The sequence below is a fragment of the Trichogramma pretiosum genome, unplaced genomic scaffold (genome assembly GCF_000599845.2).
Source record: "Trichogramma pretiosum strain Unisexual culture from Peru unplaced genomic scaffold, Tpre_2.0 scaffold67, whole genome shotgun sequence".
Taxonomy (NCBI): domain Eukaryota; kingdom Metazoa; phylum Arthropoda; class Insecta; order Hymenoptera; family Trichogrammatidae; genus Trichogramma; species Trichogramma pretiosum.
The window spans coordinates 697,996-718,942 of NW_019641691.1; the positions used below are offsets into that span (position 1 = coordinate 697,996).

The 20,947-nt window shown below is 30.7% G+C and overlaps 6 protein-coding genes across 6 annotated transcripts; 4 read left to right on the forward strand and 2 right to left on the reverse strand.

The window, feature by feature from the left end:
- Window positions 1-64: 64 nt before the first annotated feature.
- Window positions 65-3,085, forward strand: LOC106651088 (androgen-dependent TFPI-regulating protein-like). The gene is made up of 2 exons (XM_014369438.2): window positions 65-476; window positions 1,975-3,085. Exons 1-2 carry the CDS (start codon window positions 436-438, stop codon window positions 2,822-2,824), a joined length of 891 nt encoding a protein of 296 aa, XP_014224924.1. The 5' UTR covers window positions 65-435; the 3' UTR covers window positions 2,825-3,085.
- Window positions 3,086-3,150: 65 nt separating this feature from the next.
- On the reverse strand, window positions 3,151-4,460 carry LOC106651087. Its single transcript, XM_014369437.2, has 3 exons — window positions 4,358-4,460; window positions 3,809-4,277; window positions 3,151-3,737 (listed from the first exon to the last, which is right to left on the reverse strand). Exons 1-3 carry the CDS (start codon window positions 4,389-4,391, stop codon window positions 3,224-3,226), a joined length of 1,017 nt encoding a protein of 338 aa, XP_014224923.1. The 5' UTR covers window positions 4,392-4,460; the 3' UTR covers window positions 3,151-3,223.
- A 903-nt stretch (window positions 4,461-5,363) lies between these two features.
- On the forward strand, window positions 5,364-9,010 carry LOC106651049 (putative ATP-dependent RNA helicase TDRD12). Its single transcript, XM_014369382.2, has one exon. It carries the CDS (start codon window positions 5,796-5,798, stop codon window positions 8,811-8,813), a length of 3,018 nt encoding a protein of 1,005 aa, XP_014224868.1. The 5' UTR covers window positions 5,364-5,795; the 3' UTR covers window positions 8,814-9,010.
- A 1,419-nt stretch (window positions 9,011-10,429) lies between these two features.
- Window positions 10,430-15,834, forward strand: LOC106651117 (protein flightless-1). The gene is made up of 21 exons (XM_014369482.2): window positions 10,430-10,492; window positions 10,593-10,703; window positions 10,783-11,021; window positions 11,091-11,252; window positions 11,338-11,558; window positions 11,640-11,856; window positions 11,939-12,180; window positions 12,267-12,358; window positions 12,435-12,505; window positions 12,574-12,820; window positions 12,902-13,087; window positions 13,154-13,456; window positions 13,527-13,699; window positions 13,770-14,019; window positions 14,081-14,284; window positions 14,346-14,467; window positions 14,536-14,787; window positions 14,865-14,991; window positions 15,062-15,244; window positions 15,321-15,434; window positions 15,498-15,834. Exons 1-21 carry the CDS (start codon window positions 10,430-10,432, stop codon window positions 15,630-15,632), a joined length of 3,714 nt encoding a protein of 1,237 aa, XP_014224968.1. The 3' UTR covers window positions 15,633-15,834.
- A 270-nt stretch (window positions 15,835-16,104) lies between these two features.
- On the reverse strand, window positions 16,105-17,280 carry LOC106651064 (essential MCU regulator, mitochondrial). The gene is made up of 2 exons (XM_014369401.2): window positions 16,489-17,280; window positions 16,105-16,416 (listed from the first exon to the last, which is right to left on the reverse strand). The coding sequence occupies exon 1, from the start codon at window positions 16,790-16,792 to the stop codon at window positions 16,520-16,522; it is 273 nt and encodes a 90-aa protein (XP_014224887.1). The 5' UTR covers window positions 16,793-17,280; the 3' UTR covers window positions 16,105-16,416; window positions 16,489-16,519.
- A 1,439-nt stretch (window positions 17,281-18,719) lies between these two features.
- On the forward strand, window positions 18,720-20,763 carry LOC106651069 (sulfotransferase 1C4-like). The gene is made up of 7 exons (XM_014369406.1): window positions 18,720-18,762; window positions 19,158-19,391; window positions 19,478-19,577; window positions 19,658-19,850; window positions 19,935-20,061; window positions 20,161-20,255; window positions 20,464-20,763. The coding sequence occupies exons 2-7, from the start codon at window positions 19,178-19,180 to the stop codon at window positions 20,761-20,763; spliced, it is 1,029 nt and encodes a 342-aa protein (XP_014224892.1). The 5' UTR covers window positions 18,720-18,762; window positions 19,158-19,177.
- The last annotated feature ends 184 nt before the right edge of the window (window positions 20,764-20,947 follow it).

Below are 20,947 nucleotides of genomic sequence, written 5' to 3' on the forward strand. Positions count from 1 at the left end.
TCTGGTAGATATTAGAATTTAGATAAGTTAAAGCCGATTACAAAAGACATGCTACGCTCCGCATGGTCTGTGGTGCAGACTGCAGACTATTCGCCAATTCGTTTACTTTAAAGATTCTAAACAATTTAGCCAGTAAATAGTGACCGACCCCTAATTTAATACAAATTGCACCTGACAACTATATGTACAAGAAATAAATGTGTAGACAATGCGTAATGTAGGGTTTGTTCTACATACTAGCCTAGTCAGTATTTTACTATGCCATGTGACACTGTGTGATACTCTGCCATAACTACATTACTGTAACTTGACCCAACTAAAGAGAATCTGACTTTCAAGTATTATTTAGTAATTAAGTTTATTTTTATTTTGTTCCTATCAAAGTAGTTGTTTTTTTTATACAAAAAGAAGAGATTGTTACCAAATAGAAGAAAAATGCTGCTCCACATCACGTACGCCATTTACTATTTGAAAAGGTATGTTTTACTATAGAAAGAATTTCATTTATGCAGGTAGTAGCGATCGATCATGAACTTGACACATTTTTTCGACTAGAAGCATTTGCCTATGGGTGCAAATTTTGATATTCAAATTTTTAACCCTGCAATTATCACTTATAAAATAGCAGCCAATCGAAACATTGCATTAAATGTTACTAGTACATCTTTTTCATATTTAATTATTATAAAACTTCATGTACATTATTTGCAGAACATTGAATGTCGAATAGGCAGTGCGTTTCGTAAAATGCAAATTGATCGTAGACAAATTATCTATACATAAATGAAACTTTTGTAAGAGACGAGGTATATAGCATGCGAAACTGCCAACGCACGTGTCACATTTGATCTCTCTCTCTCTCTCTCTCTCTCTCTATATATATATATATATATATATATATGACTATGCATAAATCGCGACACTGGCTTCATCTCACACTAAATCAAAAAAATACGCAATCTCATAGGCATTTCATGTAAACACCTATATTGTTGCGTGGGGTCAAAAAATACGAAATATTTTACAAAATTAGCTAAGTCATTCGTGCAAATCTGTGCATGTAGCGTTACATTTAATTTTTATAAAAATTCATACTTGTTTTTTCAAGGAGTGGTCTGGACCTGCGAAAAAGTGAAATTTTTAAAATCCTTTTTTTGACATTTTCAGTAAATTTTTTCTAATAAGCTGAATAAAGGCTTTATTTTATTTATTTTATTCGGAAAATGAATTAATTTTCTGACAAAATAATTATTGAAAAACGTATCAGAAAGATTTTCACTCGAGCTTCGTTATTTCCTCGATTAAATTAAATTTATCATGATCTTAATATCCATCAAAGCTCAGGAATTAATGAAAACTTATCTACTACGTACGTTTTTATCACGTTTCATTGTTTAACTGGTGATTATATAAGTTTTAGTTGCTATCGAAAATATTTTTCGATTGCCAATCACTCTCAGACGTTGATGTGAAAGGTCATAGTGATTGCTACAAAAAATTTTCCGTATATAATTTTGTGCAATTTTTTCGCCCATAGACTCTTCAATAACGCTATTTACGTCCATCGCTATTCAAATACATTAAACTATTTAGAAAATTTAAATTTGAATTATAACAAAATTAAAATCACTCGTATAAAAATTGAAAAAGTTGACTAATTTTCATTCAAAGTTGTGGTTAATAACATTTCATGCAAGGAATTAGTCTTACTGACGCAAGATTTTAATGAAACTACAGATATAAAAATCGGTTAAAAGATACTTCTAATATATTTTACTTTTAATATAAATCGAGTTCTGATTTTAAATAATATACTTGAAAAACTATGCACAAGAAATTTAATCGAAAAATTTCGAAATAAATTTCAAAACATACAAAAACTACCAGGCGTTACGTCTGAATCATAATTAACCACTACTTATAAGCATTGTTTATCAGCTGTATGTGTTGACCATCTCTATCCTTCTTTCGCAGGCGCTATGTGTCGCGGGTCTACTTCGAGCAGCTCCGTAGTAGTTGCTGCTCAGTGGTCAGAGCCAGTGGTTGTTTGAGCAGCGGTCTTTCGCCCGCAGGACAACATCCAGTGTATGCTATTGTTTACCGTACCAAAAAAATGGCCGCATCCATTATGACGACGTTCACGCACAGCATAATATCTGGCCTTTACGTCTTCACCGTTTATTACGCTTTCTTCGTCATGCACATACCGTTCATGCAAGAACGATTTAAAAAGTTCGACGTAGGACAACTGAAATACCTCACGATATGGAACTTGCTGATTCAGACGTTTTTTTCAATGGTGTGTTTGCTCAATGATTTGATCGGCAGCAACAAGGACGACGAGAAACAAAAACCATGGATTCGACGGTTCAAAGACTTTTTGCACGCGTCAATAGGATTTCCCCTTTCCATGTTTGTCGGAGTGACGTTCTGGGCGCTTATGGCGGTCGATCGTGAACTAGTTCTACCAAAGGCGCTTGATCCTTACTTTCCAGGATGGCTCAATCATCTTATGCATACTTTAATAATGTTTACAACTCTGCTGGAAATGATAATATCATCCAGACAGTATCCAACACGATCACAAGGCATTAAAGCTTTGATCACCTTTATGCTTACTTATTTATGCTGGATGCACTATGTTTATTACAGAAGTGGAGTTTGGGCTTATCCAGTCATTGAAGTTCTATCCTGGCCATTAAGAATAGTATTCTACGCTATTTTATTGTTACTTGTTATAGGTTTATATTTTGTTGGTGAAAAATTAAATGGATTAATTTGGGGTGATAATAAGAAAGCTATAGGAGCCAAGAAAAAAAAATGAAAATGTAAAGCTTTGCATAAACAATTATGTTCTAGTGTTGAGAATAAATCTAATAGTTAAGAGTATGGAAAAAGTGCTCATGAAAGTACAATGTGATTGTTTTAAACTTATTTTCTGTTATTTTATTAACTTAAAATCAAAAAATATATCACTATAACATTTTTTGGTGGTGATGATGATAAATACATTTTTATAAGCTTGAAATATACTAGTTAATGATTCTTGTAATTTTTTCACAAATAAAATAATCCTATCTATAAATATCCATGAGTCTTATTAATATGAATGAATACAACTTGAAATTTAAATTCATCTTCAAGAGGATATATCTTCAAATGCAAACAATTTTACTCTCATATATAAAATATACAAAAATACTTAATACGTACAATAGTTTATTCACAACTGCTCTAATAATTTTTTCTTTTTTTTTATAACATGACAAATTTCCAAGTATTTTCTTAAGATTTCATCGTATTCTGTTCCATTTAATGCACTGTATGCCTTCAGTAAATCATTTTTTGTTTGGATTTCTTGAGTAACAGACGCTAATTTATCATCTAAACTGTTATTGAGGATTCTAAAGGCATCTACAGTTACAGGAGTCTCCAGGTACATGCGAATGGTACAAGTAAGCTTTGTAATCATAGCTTTTTTCTCTGCAATTTCTGCTTGGAGCAATAAGTTCTCTGCATCTTTTGTATTTTTTTTATTAACTCTACTTTTAATGTCTTCCCATTGTTTCAACAATTCTAAACAGTACAATAAGTCTCGTTGATACTCATAGCATACTTCTTCGATTTTTTCCTTCCAGTGTATATTTTCTAGTTCTCCTTTTTGTTGAAATCGTTGACAAAGCATTGATTCATTGTTTTTTGATAAATTTTTTATTGTTCCCACATAACTTTTGTATCTGAAAATAAAAAAGATGAATAATTAATAAGAATATTATATTGAATAAATCAGGTTCTCCTATTTACTGACATTTGTATGAACTTATCAAGTTTTTCCTTTGCTTTGGTTTCCAAACAATTTTTTATTGATAATTGTTCTTCATAGGTAAATTCATATTTAGGTAAATCTATGATCCCTAACAGACTTAATTCATCTTTATGATCTTTTGAATTATTAGGTAGATGAAGATGTTTTTTAATTTCATGTATTGATACAAGATCTCTGAGTTTATTTAAGGTTTTATTATCCATTCCAGATGCTTCACTATCAATTGTGTTCTGCAAACACTCGTACATCATCTGTAAAATAGCATATTCAGCAGTACTATCTTCTACAGATCTAAGAGCTTGATTAATTTTAGTATAATCTGAATTTTTTTTTAAATCTGTTTTTTGAAAATCTGTCAACATGCTACGCCATTCTGATGTATTACAAGTAGAATCAAATTTATACAAAGTCGTGTTATTGACTTTGGAAATACGTGACAGGTTGGATAATCCTAGAATCAACAAGTAAAAAGTCGTAGGATAATTACTACAAAGTTTAAAACTTAATGAAGCTGAAAGAAAGTTAGTATACCTGCAATAATACTAGAATCATCGATGCTGCTCATGGTTAATTTATCTAAAAAAACTTAAGTTAACAATTAAGGATTCAAACTTGAAAACAACATTCGACGTGAATGGCCTGTAGACCGCTCAATTTACTAACAATGGGTTGAGCGCCCTCTGTAACCGTAAATGTCAAAAACATTCGAGTTATGCATTTGCACTAAAAGCGCTTCAATATCGAAAAAAATGTAATTGACGTAAATTTATTGGATATTTCTAGAAATTATAAGTGATCATTTATTCTGCTTTTTTCGATTTGTACAAAGGTAAAATATTGATAAAATCTAAAGCGTGTGTGCCCATAAAAATGAATTATTTTTAAGGTTTCTGGGTTGAATATTTCAAAAATTGTAATAATTTTTAATCCATCGGAAAAAGTAGCTAATTGACCGAGTACAAACAATTCAAATTGTCATGTGAATGCTAAGGTAAAAATCGAAATATTTTTTGGAGAAATTGAAACATGATCCTCCCGGGAACGATAAAGATTTTCCAAAAAACTTATTCAACTTAATTACATTAAATTTTCTTCTACTTCTAAAGTATTGATCTGATATACACAATTACAGGACGTAACTATTTTTCTTTAGTTCTCGTGCTAAAAAGATAATTAAGTATATTAAATTTATATGAAGCATAGTTTTCATCCATATATAAATTCCATTCTGTCAATCGATATATACACAAATCTATTCCGTTCTCTTTCGATTTAATTTACACCAGACATTTTTTTTTAGATTCTCTGAAAAATTATTTAATCGCTCCCTGGTAACTGAAGTGTCAGAAATAGGAAAAAACCTTGAAATCTCAAAGTATCGATTGAAACAACGATTCTCGAGAAAAAAATATTGGTGTGTTGTGTACACCTAAGTACTTTTTCAACAATAGGGACAGCTTTAGTGAAAAACGCGTTTCTGGCACATGCCGCAGCGACCAAATCTAACTTTTTTCCTTATTGGCTACTGCAGACTGCGGGGTCTGCAGGGTAACCGGTAACTTGTTTGTACTCTGCTGTCTGCATGTCTTGCAGGTTAGGGACTTAAGTTGGCAAAACCACGTTCCGGTGTCAACAGTGAACAGGTAAAGCGTAAACACAAAACCTTTGTCTCACTGTCTCACAAAAAAATCACAAGTGTTGGATTCTGGGGCTGAAGAAGTGTTTTCATAACCTATTGACTTAATAGTCAAATTATTTTGTGTAATGAGTTATTCATAGAATTTATATATAATATAAATTTATGAAGAAAGTCGATACGAAACGATAATTCATAATTCGTATGAAACGCATAGTCGGAGTAATTTCATTTTAAAGTTGTCTTGGAAAATCAATAACTTAGTGATCAACTTCGATCTGTGTTTCATTATTAATTGAGCTCCTGAGACAACATTTTCTTCAAATTTTTAAGATGATGGATAATTTAGAAACATCTTTACCTAAAGCGGCTGTAGAAGTGAAAATAACAAACATTCTCAATCCTTACTATATCAGATTATATGAAGTTCAGCATTTCAACTCTCAAAAACAAAAACTTTCTATACAACTACAAAAGCAGCTCAATTTAATTAAAAAATCAGCACCAAGTGCTGAACATACAAAAAAGCCTTTGGTGGGTGATGATATCTTGATCTCACATGATAGTAATGAAGATTTACCTGCATGGATATGTAGAGGTAAAGTTCTTGATATTGAATCAGGCAAAGCAACAATTTTTTTGATTGACTTTGGTCATTCAATAAAAGCTTCATTAGAGTCAGTTATCAAATACTCACCAAATTCTATACCCATACAACCTTTAACTACTACAGTCTCCTTGGACAACATTTTACCAATCGACTCTGCTGGAAATTTGCTTAAAGTATGGAATAAATCTACAATAGATTCAATCAAATATTATACTTTGAATTCTAAAAAAGTATTTTTCAAAACCACATCTTATGATATCAAAACAAAAAAGAAATTTGGAGAAATATATTTACTCATAGCTGAAAAATATTATCAGTTGACAAAGATTTTGGTTAAAAGTTGTTTAGCAACAATTTTGAATGATAAGTTATTGAAAGCTATCATAAATAATGAAAGAAAGGATCAAATTATTTTATTGAATGACGCTCCAGAAATAATTAAAAATAAAAGTAAATCTGATAAAAGTTTCCTGAATGAAATAAAACAACTTTCCTCTGCAACACCTAGTGCTTCAAATACTATTAGTTTAACTAAGAAAAAACTAGTTTATGATAAAGTGTTAGTCAAAAGTAATTATGATTGTACTCCACTAAATGATATTTCAGATGCAAGATTTACCTCATCCATACATAAGGCACTGAAATGTCAAGGTGTATGGCAGCCAAAACAAATCCAAAGTTACATTTGGCCAGCTTTTAAAAAAAAACTTGATATTGTAGCAATTGATGCTAAATCTGCAGGTAAAACTGTCAGTTATATTGTAGGAATAGCAAACTATCTATCTGAAAATGAAATTGCTATCATGAAAAAAGCAAAAGCATCATTAGAAACCAAACCAATAGCATTGATTCTATGCAAATCTGTTAATCAATGCTTGGATGTTGCTAAAAAGATTTCAACCCTTCTAGAATGTACTAAATGTCGAGTTTTTGGGGCAGCCAATAGTATAACAAACAAAGAAATTATGGTGGAAATTTGTAACAAATTTCAAGTTATGGTCGCCACTCCACCATTGTTGCTTAAAATTCTAGAAAATTTTTCAAATAAACTTGACGTCTCTGAATTATCTTTTTTAGTTTTAGATGAAGCAGATATAATTTTGGACAAATATTTGAGTCAAGTATTGCTTTTAATTCAAAAATATAAAATTATTTTCAAAAATAAAAGTGTCATTGAAAGTGAGACTACACAAGTTATATGTGTTTCAAGAACTTGGACACTTCAAATTGGTGATTTTATACATAAATTTATGGTATCTCCTTATATTTGTATTGGATCTTACATAGAAGCAGCTTCTTTTTCAAGAGTTCAAGGAAGAATGTTGATAAGACTTTCTAGTAAAAAAAATGAAGAAGTTCTAAAAGTTTTAAGTAATTATCGAGAGGTCAAAACTATGATTGTTTGTACCCACAATCAAGAAGCTATCGATTTAGATCATTATTTTAGATCAGAGTCAGTTGAAACACTTTTGATTCATAATAACATGCTAGCTACTACAATTAATCAAGCTAGAGAAGCTTGGCATCATTTTTTACCTGGAATGTACCCAGTTATAATATGTACTGATGATGTCCTGACAGATTTGCATATTTGGAGCATTGAATATTTGATACATTATTCTCTCACAGATTCATCAAAAACTCAGTTTAACAGGCGATTTTGTGTATTTATGGATAATTGGGAGCGTGACAAAAAAATTAATTGTAAAAATTTGATTTTATTTGATGAGACTAAAGAATATGTTCATTTTAAAGGAATGGTCGCTATTTTAAAACGATTAAATGTTGAGTTACCTAAAGATTGGGATAAAATAGCAGAAGGCTTAGATTTAAAAGGTAATATGAAAATTAAGAACCATCCATTGTGTGTCAAAACAAAATCTTTTGGCAGCTGTAATTTAGATACTTGCTCATATAGACATAGAGTTATTTCAGAGGTTGATACTCCAATTCTCAACATCAACATAGGAGATGAGCTAAAAATTCATATTACACATATTTTTAGTGCTTCTCACTTCGCAGCTCGCATACTTGAATGCATTACTAAGTGTAAATCTACTGGCAAAAGACAAATCATACCATTATCATACAATATTTTTAAAATCAACAAAGAATTAAAAAAGTATTACGATTCACTTGAAAATAAGAGATCTGTTGAAAATGTTGATATTGGCCAATTTTACTTATGGAAAGATCGCTCTAACAACTTGATTCGTCTTCAAGTACTATTGATTGTAGAAAAAGTACCAGAAACAAAGAAGCCAAAATACATCAGAGCTAGAAATATAGATAATGGAAAAATAATTGAAAAAATTAGTGCTCATGAGCTTGTGGATATCCCAGAGAATCTTTTAAAAGAAGAAACACCAATTATCGATATATTTTTGACTTCAATTTCACATCATGAAGATGAAAGTGATTGGACAGATTTGGCTAAAGATTACACAAAAAGTTGGATTAAAAACAATACAAGTGAACAATTATCTCTCCATGCACAAGTTGAATTACAAATTGGCTATAGCATTTTCACCAAAACTTTAATACCTCGTCAAAAAGTTAAAGGTTTTCAAGATTTATCTGGGGAATCTTTAGCAGCTGCTTTGCTGAAGGAAAATCATGGGATTTCTAATAATAAAAATTTGCCTAATCTTTTGAAATTATGTCAGAAAGCAGGATTTAAGGACTTAAATTATGGATCAACAAAGCCACATTGTGATTCTGTTGAAGAAATTGAAACCTAATAATTACAATTTTTGAAAATTTTATAAATGAAGTTGTGAAATTATCTTTTTATTTGAAAAATATCACTTTTAATTTTGTTTTTAAAATTATCAATGTATGTGCTAAGAATAAGTAAAATGAAGAACTAAGATTTTTTTAGAAAATGTTTTAATTTACAATGAACGTTTTTTTCTAACTTTATAGTTTTTAAAAATTTCAACTGCTTTTGTCATTAATTATGGAATAAAAACTAGATTAAATAATAAAATGAAAAATACAAATTATAAAAATGGTTAATTATTTTTTAATGTCATACTGAAAGTGAGATGGATCTTGGCTAAATTAAAAGAATGAATCCAAATCCTAATGGATAGAATAACGTGGAAAAGGTCAAATACATTTTAGTAGTTTTAAAATTTTTATAAATGAGCATTGAACCTGGCTTGATTAAAATTGACCCAAGAATTTTTTCTGTACTCTATTAATTAAAAATTAGAAAAATTAAAAGTTAATTATGTTTATGAATATTGGACAGATCTTCATATTTTTCAAGAATTCAAGGAAATAAAAGATGAAATTCTTTTTTTACGAGATGGGATGTCAAAAGAAAATTATCTTCCGTACTTTTTTACATAAATTTTCAAATACAATTTAGAAATTCAGGCAATAAAAAAATTAAAATACTTTTTGATTCTAAGAATGAACGATGCCAGAAAATACACAATCCTCTATACATTTAGATTTATTTTAAATATTTCCTTCATCCTCTAAAAATTATGTAACATTATCATTTGTTATAAATTGTAAAAACGAGAGCGTATTGTGATGCGATAGGTGAGACAGCTAAGCCTACAGCTTAGGAAAAATAAATCTATTCGATAAAACATAAAACAAATTCATAAAACGATCTGATTTAAGAAAATCATACTTGTGTCACCTATTCGTTAAATGGTGCGATTTACATTCTGACTCTTGTAGATCCACCTTGAAAGATATGGAAAACAGGCAAATTGACAGATGACACACCGGGCGCGAATATGACGGTCACGTTGTAGCTAATGCTTCGTTGCTAACTGCATGCACTTAAATTGCTGGTTCATAATATTTTTGCTCCGTGCTTACTAAGAAACTTACGATGTTGTGTAGTATGAAACAAGGAGCTAACTCTGACTGCTATTATTATAGTTCTGAAGTGCCAGCAATACCTAATGGTGTTGTTGAGTAATTTTTTTGTCTCTCTGATGACTTTTAGCTTTTATCACCGTTAATGTAATTTCATTATGTGAATTTAATTGAAGTGCAGGTGTAAAATGCAAGAGCAATTGTTCGCGTATATCTGATCTTTTAAAAAGTGAATGATCTACTGAAACTTATGGATATTCAACAAAATCTCTCGAAAATGTGATGTTGTTTATTAATAGAGATTTTATTTAACTGATTCAATTAAATAACGTTAACAATTACATATGCGGACTTAATATAAATAAGTACTTTTATCATTTTATCTTGAAGAAAAATATCAATGCAGTTAATTTGTAAAGTTACCATTCAATATCAATTTTATGAAGATCGACATTTTCAATAAAACACATCAATTGGTTGCATAAAAAAATAATCACTTGAAAAAAGTTAAAAAATGGCTAACACAGGAGTTTTACCGTTTGTTCGTGGAGTTGATTTTAGTAAAAATGACTTTTCCGTGAGTAAAGAATTGAATTATACATCTCTGTTGCTTCTACTCAATATAATTTTATGAAGAATTACTTTTTTTACTCATTTAATTAACTATAAAATTGCAGGAAGGCAAATTCCCAGAATCTGTTCGACTGATGATAGGAATTCAATGGCTCAAATTAGATAGCACTAATTTGACAGAAATTCCAGAGGAAATGGGAAAACTTTTAAAATTGGTAATACATTTTGATATAAAAAGAACTTTAAAATTTTAAAACTTCATATAAAAAATTTCCTAAAACTTATCTTTCACAGGAACATTTGTCACTTACTAAAAATAAATTGGAAAGATTATTTGGAGAACTTACAGAACTAGCTTGTTTAAGAACATTAAATATTCGAAACAATAATATAAAATCTAGTGGTATTCCAGCAGAGTTATTTCATCTTGAAGAACTCACTACATTAGATTTGAGTAAAAACAATTTACGAGAAATTCCAGAAGGATTAGAAAAAGCTCGAGCATTACTTAATCTTAACTTGAGCCACAACCAGTAAGTTTAAATTTAAGTATAAATTTACTTGAAAGCTGCAGTCAATTTCAGTATAATATTTTATTTTAGCATCGAAGCAATACCAAATGCATTGTTCATTAATTTAACGGATCTACTATTTCTTGACCTTAGCCATAACAAACTAGAAACGCTACCTCCTCAAACTCGTAGGCTTGCTAATTTACAAACCTTGAATTTAAACCACAACCCACTTGGCCACTTTCAATTGAGGTAAAGTATTATTTAATTTTTTTCTGTTTCAATTACTTGGTAAATTTTTATAATTTCATAATTGATTAAATTTTTCAACTTGTAGGCAGTTACCATCTTTGATGAATTTAACAACTTTACAAATGCGTAATACTCAACGCACGTTAAATAATATTCCTTCTAATTTGGAATGTTTGACAAATTTACAAGAATTAGACTTGTCAGAGAATGCATTGCCAAAAGTACCAGATGCTTTATATTCTTTGCCAAACTTACGTAGGCTCAATTTAAGTGACAATCAAATTTCTGAGATCTCAACAGCTATAGGTATATATTCGTTACATTAAATTATAATTCTTTTAAATGCAATTGATTTTCATATTTTCAAAATTAAATTTTACTTTTCAGAAATGTGGCAAAAATTAGAAACATTAAATCTATGTCGTAATAAATTAACAGCTTTACCTGTTTCACTTTGTAAAATGTCATCTCTAAGAAGATTATATCTTAATGATAATGAATTGGATTTCAAAGGCATACCCTCAGGAATAGGGAAGCTTTCTTCTTTGCAAGTCTTCTCTGCAGCCAAAAACCGTCTGGAAATGATTCCAGAAGGACTTTGCAGGTCAGATAAAGCTAATTCGATATTTTATTATCTTGATATATATATTAACAAAAAATATATATTTTAACCATTACTATTTCAGATGTGGGTCTTTGAAACAATTAATTTTAACTTCTAACAGACTTATAACGGTACCGGATGCTATACACTTACTGACTGATTTAGATTGTCTAGATTTAAGAGATAATCCAAATTTAGTTATGCCTCCAAAACCTACAGAAGTTCAAAAAGGATCAGGTGTAGAATTTTATAACATCGATTTTTCTTTACAACATCAGTTGCGCTTGGCTGGAGCCAATATTCCAGCACCTGCACAGACAGCAAGTAAATATGGCTAGAATTACTGCATAAATGCATATTTTTGAAAAACATTAACATGATAATTTTCTTTACATTTTTATTCTGAACAGACAGTAGTAAAGATCCAATTGCAAGAAAAATGAGGCTGAGAAGACGTCGCGATCAAGAGGAAGCTGATCAAGATCAAGCAAAAATATTAAAGGTTTAATATTAACTTTATTAAATTCTCGTTTAAAAATTTAGAGCATTAACCAATTTATTATTTTATAATTTTAAAGGGCATGAAAGATATAGCAATAGATAAAAATAAGGACAGCAATTGCAAAGATATTAAAACAGAATCATTGAAGTAAGATAATAAATATTTCATCTTGATGACCATTTGACATTTTTTTCTAATTTAATATATTTGTTCAGACCGAAAAGATGGGATGAAACATTGGAAAAACCACCTCTTGATTATTCTGAATTTTTCGATGAAGATGCTGGCCAAGTTCCTGGATTATCTATTTGGGAAATTGAAAATTTTTTACCAAATCAAATTGATGAAGTTGCTCATGGAAAATTTTATGAAGGAGATTGCTACATTATTTTAAAAACAAGCATTGATGACAGTGGTTCATTTGTGTGGTCGATATATTTCTGGATTGGAGAAAAAGCTACAGTAAATTTTATAGGCTATATTAAACTATAAGTATTATTTAATTAAGACATAAGGTGTTAAATTATTTTATTACTATTTCAGCTTGATAAACGAGCTTGTGCGGCTATTCATGCGGTTAATTTACGAAATTTCCTTGGAGCTCAATGTCGAACAATTAGGGAAGAGCAAGCAGATGAATCTGACGAATTTTTAATGCTTTTTGAATCTGGTATTACGTATATTGAAGGAGGTCGTACATCCTCCGGCTTTTTCACCGTTGAAGACACTGTAAATATTTTTAGTACTTTCTAGTAATTGCTGTTAAATAAATTTTAACACTTGATTTATTTTTAGCCTGCTGTCACAAGATTATACAGAGTTCATGCAGCTGGCGCTTCTATACATTTAGAACCTGTGCCTGTTGATCCTCAATCCTTAGACCCGAATTTTGTTTTTGTTCTGGATTGTGGAATAACTATTTTTATGTGGTATGGCAAAAATGCGAAAAATACCTTAAAATCTAAGTCAAGATTATTATCTGAAAAAATTAATAAAAATGAGAGAAAAAATAAATCAGAAATCATTACTGAAATGATGGGATCTGAATCAGAGGAATTTTGGAAACATTTAGGAGCAGATGAGCCCGTGGTACCAAAAGTAAATGACAAAAACTTTTTATAATAACACTTTTTATTTTTAAATGCATATAATTAAGTAATATTTATAGGTACACGTTGATCCTGAATTTGTACCAGTCACTCCGAGATTATATCAAGTTAGATTAGGAATGGGCTATTTGGAATTACCTCAAGTTGAAGTGCGTCACGGTAAACTAGTCAATTCCCTATTAAATAACCGAAATGTTTACATATTAGATTGTTATTTAGATGTTTTTGTGTGGTGAGTAAAAAATACATTTAAAAATTATTTAGACGTTTTTTTATTATAAATTGTGCTAATTTATCACTAGGTTCGGGAAAAAATCGACTCGCTTAGTACGAGCTGCTGCTGTAAAATTATCGCAAGAGTTATTTAATATGATTCAGAGACCAAATTATGCGTTGGTAACTAGATTGCAGGAAGGAACTGAATCCCAAATATTTAAATGTAAATTCACTGGTTGGGATGAAGTAATAGCAGTGGATTTCACTCGAACTGCAGAATCTGTTGCCAAAACTGGTGCTGATTTAACTAAGTGGGCTAAGCAACAGGAAACAAAGGTAAATTATAACTTGAAAGATTATCTAATACCAAGTAATATTTATTTTATCTACTTATTAGGCTGATCTTTCTGCTCTCTTCATGCCAAGGCAACCTTCTATGTCTCAAACTGAAGCTGAACAGTTAACAGCTGAATGGAATGATGACTTAGAAGCTATGGAGTCCTTTGTTTTAGAAGGAAAAAAATTTGCTCGATTACCAGACGAAGAATTGGGACATTTCTACAGTCGCGATTGTTATGTTTTTCTTTGCAGATACTGGATTGTATGTAATTTATGATAAATAATTATATTCATAACTTAACAGTTTTCTCTATTAATTTTAGCCTTTGGATGTCAATGAAAATGATGACGGCGAAGAACAATGTAAAGATGATTTTCAATGTACTGTCTACTTTTGGCAAGGAAGAGATGCTGGAAATATGGGTTGGCTTACTTTTACATTTAGGTAAAGAATTATTATTACTAGCTTTTACATTTTTGTGAAGAATAATCAAAGTCATGGTGAATGTACAGTTTGCAGAAAAAATTCCAAATGCTATTTGGTGAAAAATTGGAAGTTGTACGGACACATCAGCAGCAAGAAAATCTCAAATTCATGGCTCTTTTCAAACGAAAGTTTATAATTCATCAAGGAAAAAGAAAAGAAATAAAATCAGCAGATGCAAATAAAGTTGAATTTTATCATTTAAGAAGTAATGGCAGCTCTCTTTGTACTCGGCTTATCCAAATAACTCCGGATGCATCTTTATTAAATTCAGCTTTTTGGTAATTTTTATAGATTTTTTTTATCTTGTTATATATATTTATCTTGAATTTTATTAAGAATGGTGTTTTTTTTTCAGCTATATACTAAATGTACCATTTAATAATGATGATGCAACAGGGATTGTTTATGTATGGATTGGTTCAAAAAGTGATAATGAAGATGCAAAACTTATTCAAGAAATAGCAGAAGAAATGTTCAATAATGTATGTATTCATGATCATTTGAATAAGTTGCCATCAATTTATTTACAATAAAATAATTTTCGTTTTGAAGCCTTGGATCAGCCTTCGAATTTTAAGTGAAGGAGAAGAACCTGAAAACTTCTTCTGGGTTGCATTGGGTGGTAAAAAACAGTATGAGACTGATGCTGGATTTATGCAGTACACACGACTATTTAGATGTTCTAATGAAAAAGGATACTTTACCATTAGTGAAAAATGTACAGATTTTTGTCAGGTAATTAAAAATCAGTATTTTAATTTTTTGATTTGTATTGGTGACTTAATAATGTATTATATGATAAAATTTTAAGGATGATTTAGCTGATGATGATATCATGATACTAGACAATGGAGAGCAAGTATTTTTGTGGTTGGGCACTAGATGTTCAGAAGTGGAAATAAAACTAGCATACAAATCTGCTCAGGTAATATTCAATTGCACAATTAATCACTTAAAACTAGATGAGCAATTTTTATATCCATTTCAGGTATACATACAACATCTGAGAGTTAAACAGCCTGAGAGACCGCGAAAATTGTATTTAACTGCCAGAGGAAAAGAATCTCGTCGATTCACTAAATGCTTTCATGGGTGGGGAGCTCACAAACGCCCACCAGAATAGGTTTGAGGTAAAACTACTCGGCAATTATTGTATATTCGCACATTGATAAAAGAAACCTTGGAAAAAGTCTTCCACTTCTTTGATATTGTTTTTATCACCTATTATCTATTGAATTCCAACAAATTCAATGTATGTGTTTGAGTTTGAAAGCATACTTAAATTTAATAATTAAATTCAAATTTAAATTTTTTATTGGAAAAGAAAAAAAAAAAAAAAAGTTTGAATTTTTCTGTATTTTAAATGTATCAGATTTAATGTTTGTTAAATTAAAAATAAAATTAATTTACACTTACTAAAGCCTTCAAGATTCTGAACTTTAATGTTTTAGTGCAATGATTATAAACTATATAAAATCTAGAGATGTATCAATTTAATTTTTTCTAAAATTATAAATAACATTAATTATGAAGTTTTTGTATGCATGATTATCCATCTATGTTATAAAGAGTCTTAAGAACAAAAATATTGTGTATTAAAATAATGAATTTGAGATTGCCTTTAATATTTCAAATTAAACATTTAATGATCACAAATCCAATACACTAATGTACTGTACAATATTATAATGTAATTAATAACAATTAATATTCTTAAATGTTAATAAGTCATATAATTATACTTTGATACTAATCTTATATACATAAATATATATTTGTTAATAAAGTATTACAGATTTTCCAATTATTTTAATTGAAATAAATACATTTGCTCAGCTGACAGATTTAATTCATCTATTTAGTAAAAATTTGTGTTTATGACAGACATTTTTGAGAGCAGGAAGAATCTGTAAAAGTAAATGATAAATGTTTATATACTGCCATTAAAAACCAATATTTTATCTGTAACAAGTTTAAACCTTAATAATAAGTGATAGATAGTGGTGTAGTTCAATCATCGTCGTCATCGTCCGAAGGTACGAATAACTCGTTTTCTTCCAAAAAATTGGCAATATTCTTACTTAAATTGGCTCCTATGAAGAGACCAGTTGAAACAGCGCAAATGACTCCCAAGTAGCCAAATCGTGGTTTCCTTGGCTCGGGTAAAATCGCACCCGACGGCGACGTAGTGGCCATTCGAGTAGTCGTGCTAGATACGTCGGCATTGAGAGACTTTCGCAGCAATTGGACAAATCTAACTCCACGATTTAAAATCATTTTCATTTAAATTGCAATGAAAATGGAACTTTGTCGAGTCAGGGATCGTCACTAATCTCTGTATGCTATTTTAATTTGCACAAATAGGTTATATACTCATGACTGAGGCAGGAACTGAAGAAAATCGATAACGAGTGCACTGCTCGGAAATCCAAATAAATAATATAAATAGAAATAAATTCCAAGACGTCGTCTTGGGGTATTTGACAGTTAGTAGCGACGTTAGTAGTACAAGCTCAAACTGCGCAAAACGTCGACTAGAATTGTGTATTTCTTACTTAAGGACCTTTAAATACCGCAAGGGCTCGTCTAACTGCGCGAAATATAAATACTGCGATTTATTGACGTGAGATTTGCGCTCTTGCCAAGTCCGAACTGGCAAACTCCGAATGTGCATGCAGTGGGTCCAGAGTCGAAAGGCACGAGATTCGCGGATTCTGATTTCTGAGCACAGCGGTCAATGCGTGCGAACTGTGAAGCAGCTGATATGTTACAATGGATATGCGGCAAATCCGCAAAGCGAATTTGCGATTATTTCAGCGACGACGCAGTCTGCTACTATCATCGTGTGTATTTATAGTCGTACCTAATAATGATATATCTATATATATCATGCATCTCCAGAAAAGCGGCAAACAATACGAAATAAGAAGCTTCAATAGTGTGAACTGTTGGTGCAATGCTCTCATTGATAAACAATAAAAATACATTAAATGATGTTTTGAAAATCAGTTATATCTTCGATAATTTCTTAAATATTAATTTTTCTCAAAGCGTACACAACAAAGATCGAATTTGCACATTATTAGTTTTTTTACTCGGAGCTGAAACATTGATATTCTTTTAAAAATGTAATGGCTCGATATTATAACGTATACGAATTGCACGCTCTGATAGGAACAATAGATTTTACGATAAAGATTGAGCTAATTACATGTCAACAAATGAGTTCATTTTAATTGTCCTTTTATTTTAAAATCAGGCCAGTACAAGATCAAAAACTATAAAAATAACACCTGTATCTCATAAATTCTCAATCAGTCGATCATTGATAAAAAAAAGTCAACAATAGAAACAAATGAAAATTATAAAAACTCCGTATATAGATTTATAGCTCAAGGAAATTTAAAGAAAACCATTATTTAAGATTTAAACCTCAACCTTGCTGAAAAAAACTAGATTTAAATGTGATATTTTCGATTAATCAAGGAAGATGAATGACTGCGTATATTAATGCAGTGCAAAATTGTCGCTTAATATATTCATTCCTCACAAAGGCGAATGTAAAATAAAACCTTGTAGTTCTGCCCAGTGATCTAATGAATTGTGAAATCTTGAAGTTTAAGCCCTGCGCGCAAGGTATCAATTGACTGTGTATTAACTCGATTGCGAAAGGTCGCGATGCGGTTGTGGTACCCGGGTTGTTGCAAAACATCCTCCACGTCCTCGGAAAACTTTATAGATATAAGATTCAATTGTAATTTTCTATGTTTCCTTACGGATGTTAAAATTTCAATTCTACCTCATGATTTTTTTCTTGATTGTTTCCCTTGACAATTTTTGATGTGGTTTACAATGAATAATCCATCGAATTTAAACGATATTTGAATAAAATACAACATATTAGATTCAATAAAAGATAAATCAAGACGACCTAATACAATTGATAAATGAGTGAGTAAGTCTGTTTCTTAGTTTCATTGAAAAGATACAGGATCAACCACCAATTGCCGTATTTATATTATATTACTTGAAAAATTAAATTCTTGACAAACGCCTTTCGACTCCCATAGAGGCTTATACGCATTGAGCCCGACAACATTTTCTCTTACCCCTACCTGGAGCCCATTAGCAATCTTTGCAGTTGCAATGGGATACAATAAAAAGTTGGCACCTACATCGAGCAACGCTAGTCCAAGAGATTAAGTGACAACGACAACACGCATTACGTGTACCACAACGCATTAAGTTTTTAGGTAAATTCGTTTTATTTCTGTTTGATTAGATATTTTCTACAATACTTTCCATCGCACATTGGAATTAATTAATACTTTTGAAATATGTCGTAATTTTAATTCAGCCGATGTTTTCATGATAAAAATCAAATTTTCATGAATTATCCTGGGAATATTTTTATTAATATTGTCTTAAGATTGATATTTCACTCGTTTAAAAAATCGAATTATATAGAACGTAATCAATGATGATCTTATACTAAAACTGGGTATTTGTTTAAAAAATTAAGTTAATTATTATTGCACAAAAAAATTATTTTTATCATTTTTCATCTTCAACCGATTAATTGGGTGGAATCAAGATATCCACTAAAAATCGTATTTACTAAATCTATGAAAAAAGTGTTTTATTTCAGACCTAAAAATAAACTGAAAAATGGACACGAATTCAGAGTTTCCCGATATGAAATGTTTAGATGAAGAAACAACAAAAATAATGTTGAAATCGTTTAAAGGTGAAAAACTAGGTTGGGTTACAGTAGGCAAAAAGAAGTGGTTTTTACCAAAAAAGTATGAAAAACAATGTTCAATTTATTACAATTTCAAAGCTAAACCTGATGATACTTGGATTGTTACTTTTCCTAGATCAGGTACGTATTAATTTTTTCTTCTTCAAATTTCGTTCATTTATGTTGTTATTCAATGCTGTATTTCACTGTATATCACAAAAAACTAGGTACAACGTGGACCCAAGAATTAATATGGCTTTTGAGTAACGATTTGGATTTTAAAACAGCAAATTCCGTACCTCTGGTAGCGCGGTTTCCATTTTTAGAGTACGTATCTAAATAATCGGCTCATACTTGAAAAACTCGACGAAAATCTTTTTCAAAAACTAACATGTATGTTCCTGCAGACTCTCGATGGCGATAAATGACAATACATCGCGAAGTATCCTTGATGAAAACCAGGACAATGCAGAAATCGAATCGTTAGTTTCGAACATCGAATTGACCTATGAAATTGCCCGGTCAATGCCAGCACCGAGATTCATAAAAACGCACTTCCCACTTAGTTTGGTGCCCGATATCTTGCGATCTGGTTGTAAGGTGAGCGTATCTATGCCGCTATTGTTGTTGCCCCGCACCACACACGCGTTTTTTTTGATGAAAAAGGTTTTCCTTGTTCCACAGATTGTGTACGTCGCGCGTAATCCAAAAGACGTCGCCGTGTCGTACTACCATTTTCATAAAACAGTCAAAGCTTACGATTTTCAAGGAAGTTTCGAGCAGTTTTGGGATTACTTTCAAAATGACTTGAGTACGTAAACGTAGCTATACGAGAAAAGATTAAAATTATTTTTTTCTTTTAATCCGAATCTCGGCCGTCAATCGGTAATTACGCTTTGACCATTTGCAGCTTCTTGGAGTCCGTATTGGGAACACGTGAAGGAAGCTTGGAAGTTGAGACACAATCCAAACTTTCTCTTTCTATTTTACGAAGAAATGACACAGGTACGTTTTTCTTAAACAATACATAAAACGCAGTTATTATGTCGGCGCCGTTTCTCCGAAATCACATTGAATAATGGGTACATCGCTTACAAGTCCGTTTATTTTTACGCGAAAATGTCATTAGCCGTAATATTCACTTTACATAAATTTATTCCTATAATTAGTCTGCACTTGAGATTTTCTTCTATTCTTTTGCTTCAATTTTTAGGATTTATTATCTGTTTCGAAAAAAGTTGCCAAATTTTTGGGAAAATCTTACTCGGACGAGCAGTTCGAAAAATTGGTAAATCACTTGCAGTTTTCGAGTATTAAAAATAACGAGATGGTAAATTTGACGCGAGCGAACACCAAAGTAATTTTTAAAAGTGACACTTTCATACGACAAGGCAAGAGCGAAGCTTGGCACAGTCTATTTACGCCAGAACTCAATGAAAAAGCTAATACTTGGATTAAAGAAAATTTGAAAGACACCGATTTATCATTTCCATTTATAAAACTATATTCATAATTGTAATTTCTATAATTAGTAATAAAAATTAGTCGTTCAAGAGTTTAATTGATTTTTTATTGTTATTTTTTCTCGATCAACCATTTTAAATTTTCTCATTATGCCGTGGAAAAATTATTCACTTTTGGCACATATTGGAGTAGAAATAAAAATTCAACGCCGCAAGTTCCATCAGTGAAATAAA

Bases quoted from the DNA above. Each gene is read 5' to 3' on its own strand.
- LOC106651069 (XM_014369406.1), top strand. From the start codon at position 19,178: ATGGACACGAATTCAGAGTTTCCCGATATGAAATGTTTAGATGAAGAA. The intron at 20,062-20,160 runs GTACGTAAACGT...GACCATTTGCAG, and splicing joins TTACTTTCAAAATGACTTGA to CTTCTTGGAGTCCGTATTGG. The intron at 20,256-20,463 runs GTACGTTTTTCT...TTCAATTTTTAG, and splicing joins TTTACGAAGAAATGACACAG to GATTTATTATCTGTTTCGAA.
- LOC106651117 (XM_014369482.2), top strand. From the start codon at position 10,430: ATGGCTAACACAGGAGTTTTACCGTTTGTTCGTGGAGTTGATTTTAGT. The intron at 11,022-11,090 runs GTAAGTTTAAAT...ATTTTATTTTAG, and splicing joins CTTAACTTGAGCCACAACCA to CATCGAAGCAATACCAAATG. The intron at 14,992-15,061 runs GTATGTATTCAT...TTCGTTTTGAAG, and splicing joins CAGAAGAAATGTTCAATAAT to CCTTGGATCAGCCTTCGAAT.
- LOC106651049 (XM_014369382.2), top strand. From the start codon at position 5,796: ATGATGGATAATTTAGAAACATCTTTACCTAAAGCGGCTGTAGAAGTG.
- LOC106651088 (XM_014369438.2), top strand. From the start codon at position 436: ATGCTGCTCCACATCACGTACGCCATTTACTATTTGAAAAG. The intron at 477-1,974 runs GTATGTTTTACT...CTTCTTTCGCAG, and splicing joins GCCATTTACTATTTGAAAAG to GCGCTATGTGTCGCGGGTCT.
- LOC106651087 (XM_014369437.2), bottom strand. From the start codon at position 4,391: ATGAGCAGCATCGATGATTCTAGTATTATTGCAG. The intron at 4,278-4,357 runs GTATACTAACTT...TGTTGATTCTAG, and splicing joins TGATTCTAGTATTATTGCAG to GATTATCCAACCTGTCACGT. The intron at 3,738-3,808 runs GTCAGTAAATAG...TTTTATTTTCAG, and splicing joins CTTGATAAGTTCATACAAAT to ATACAAAAGTTATGTGGGAA.
- LOC106651064 (XM_014369401.2), bottom strand. From the start codon at position 16,792: ATGAAAATGATTTTAAATCGTGGAGTTAGATTTGTCCAATTGCTGCGA.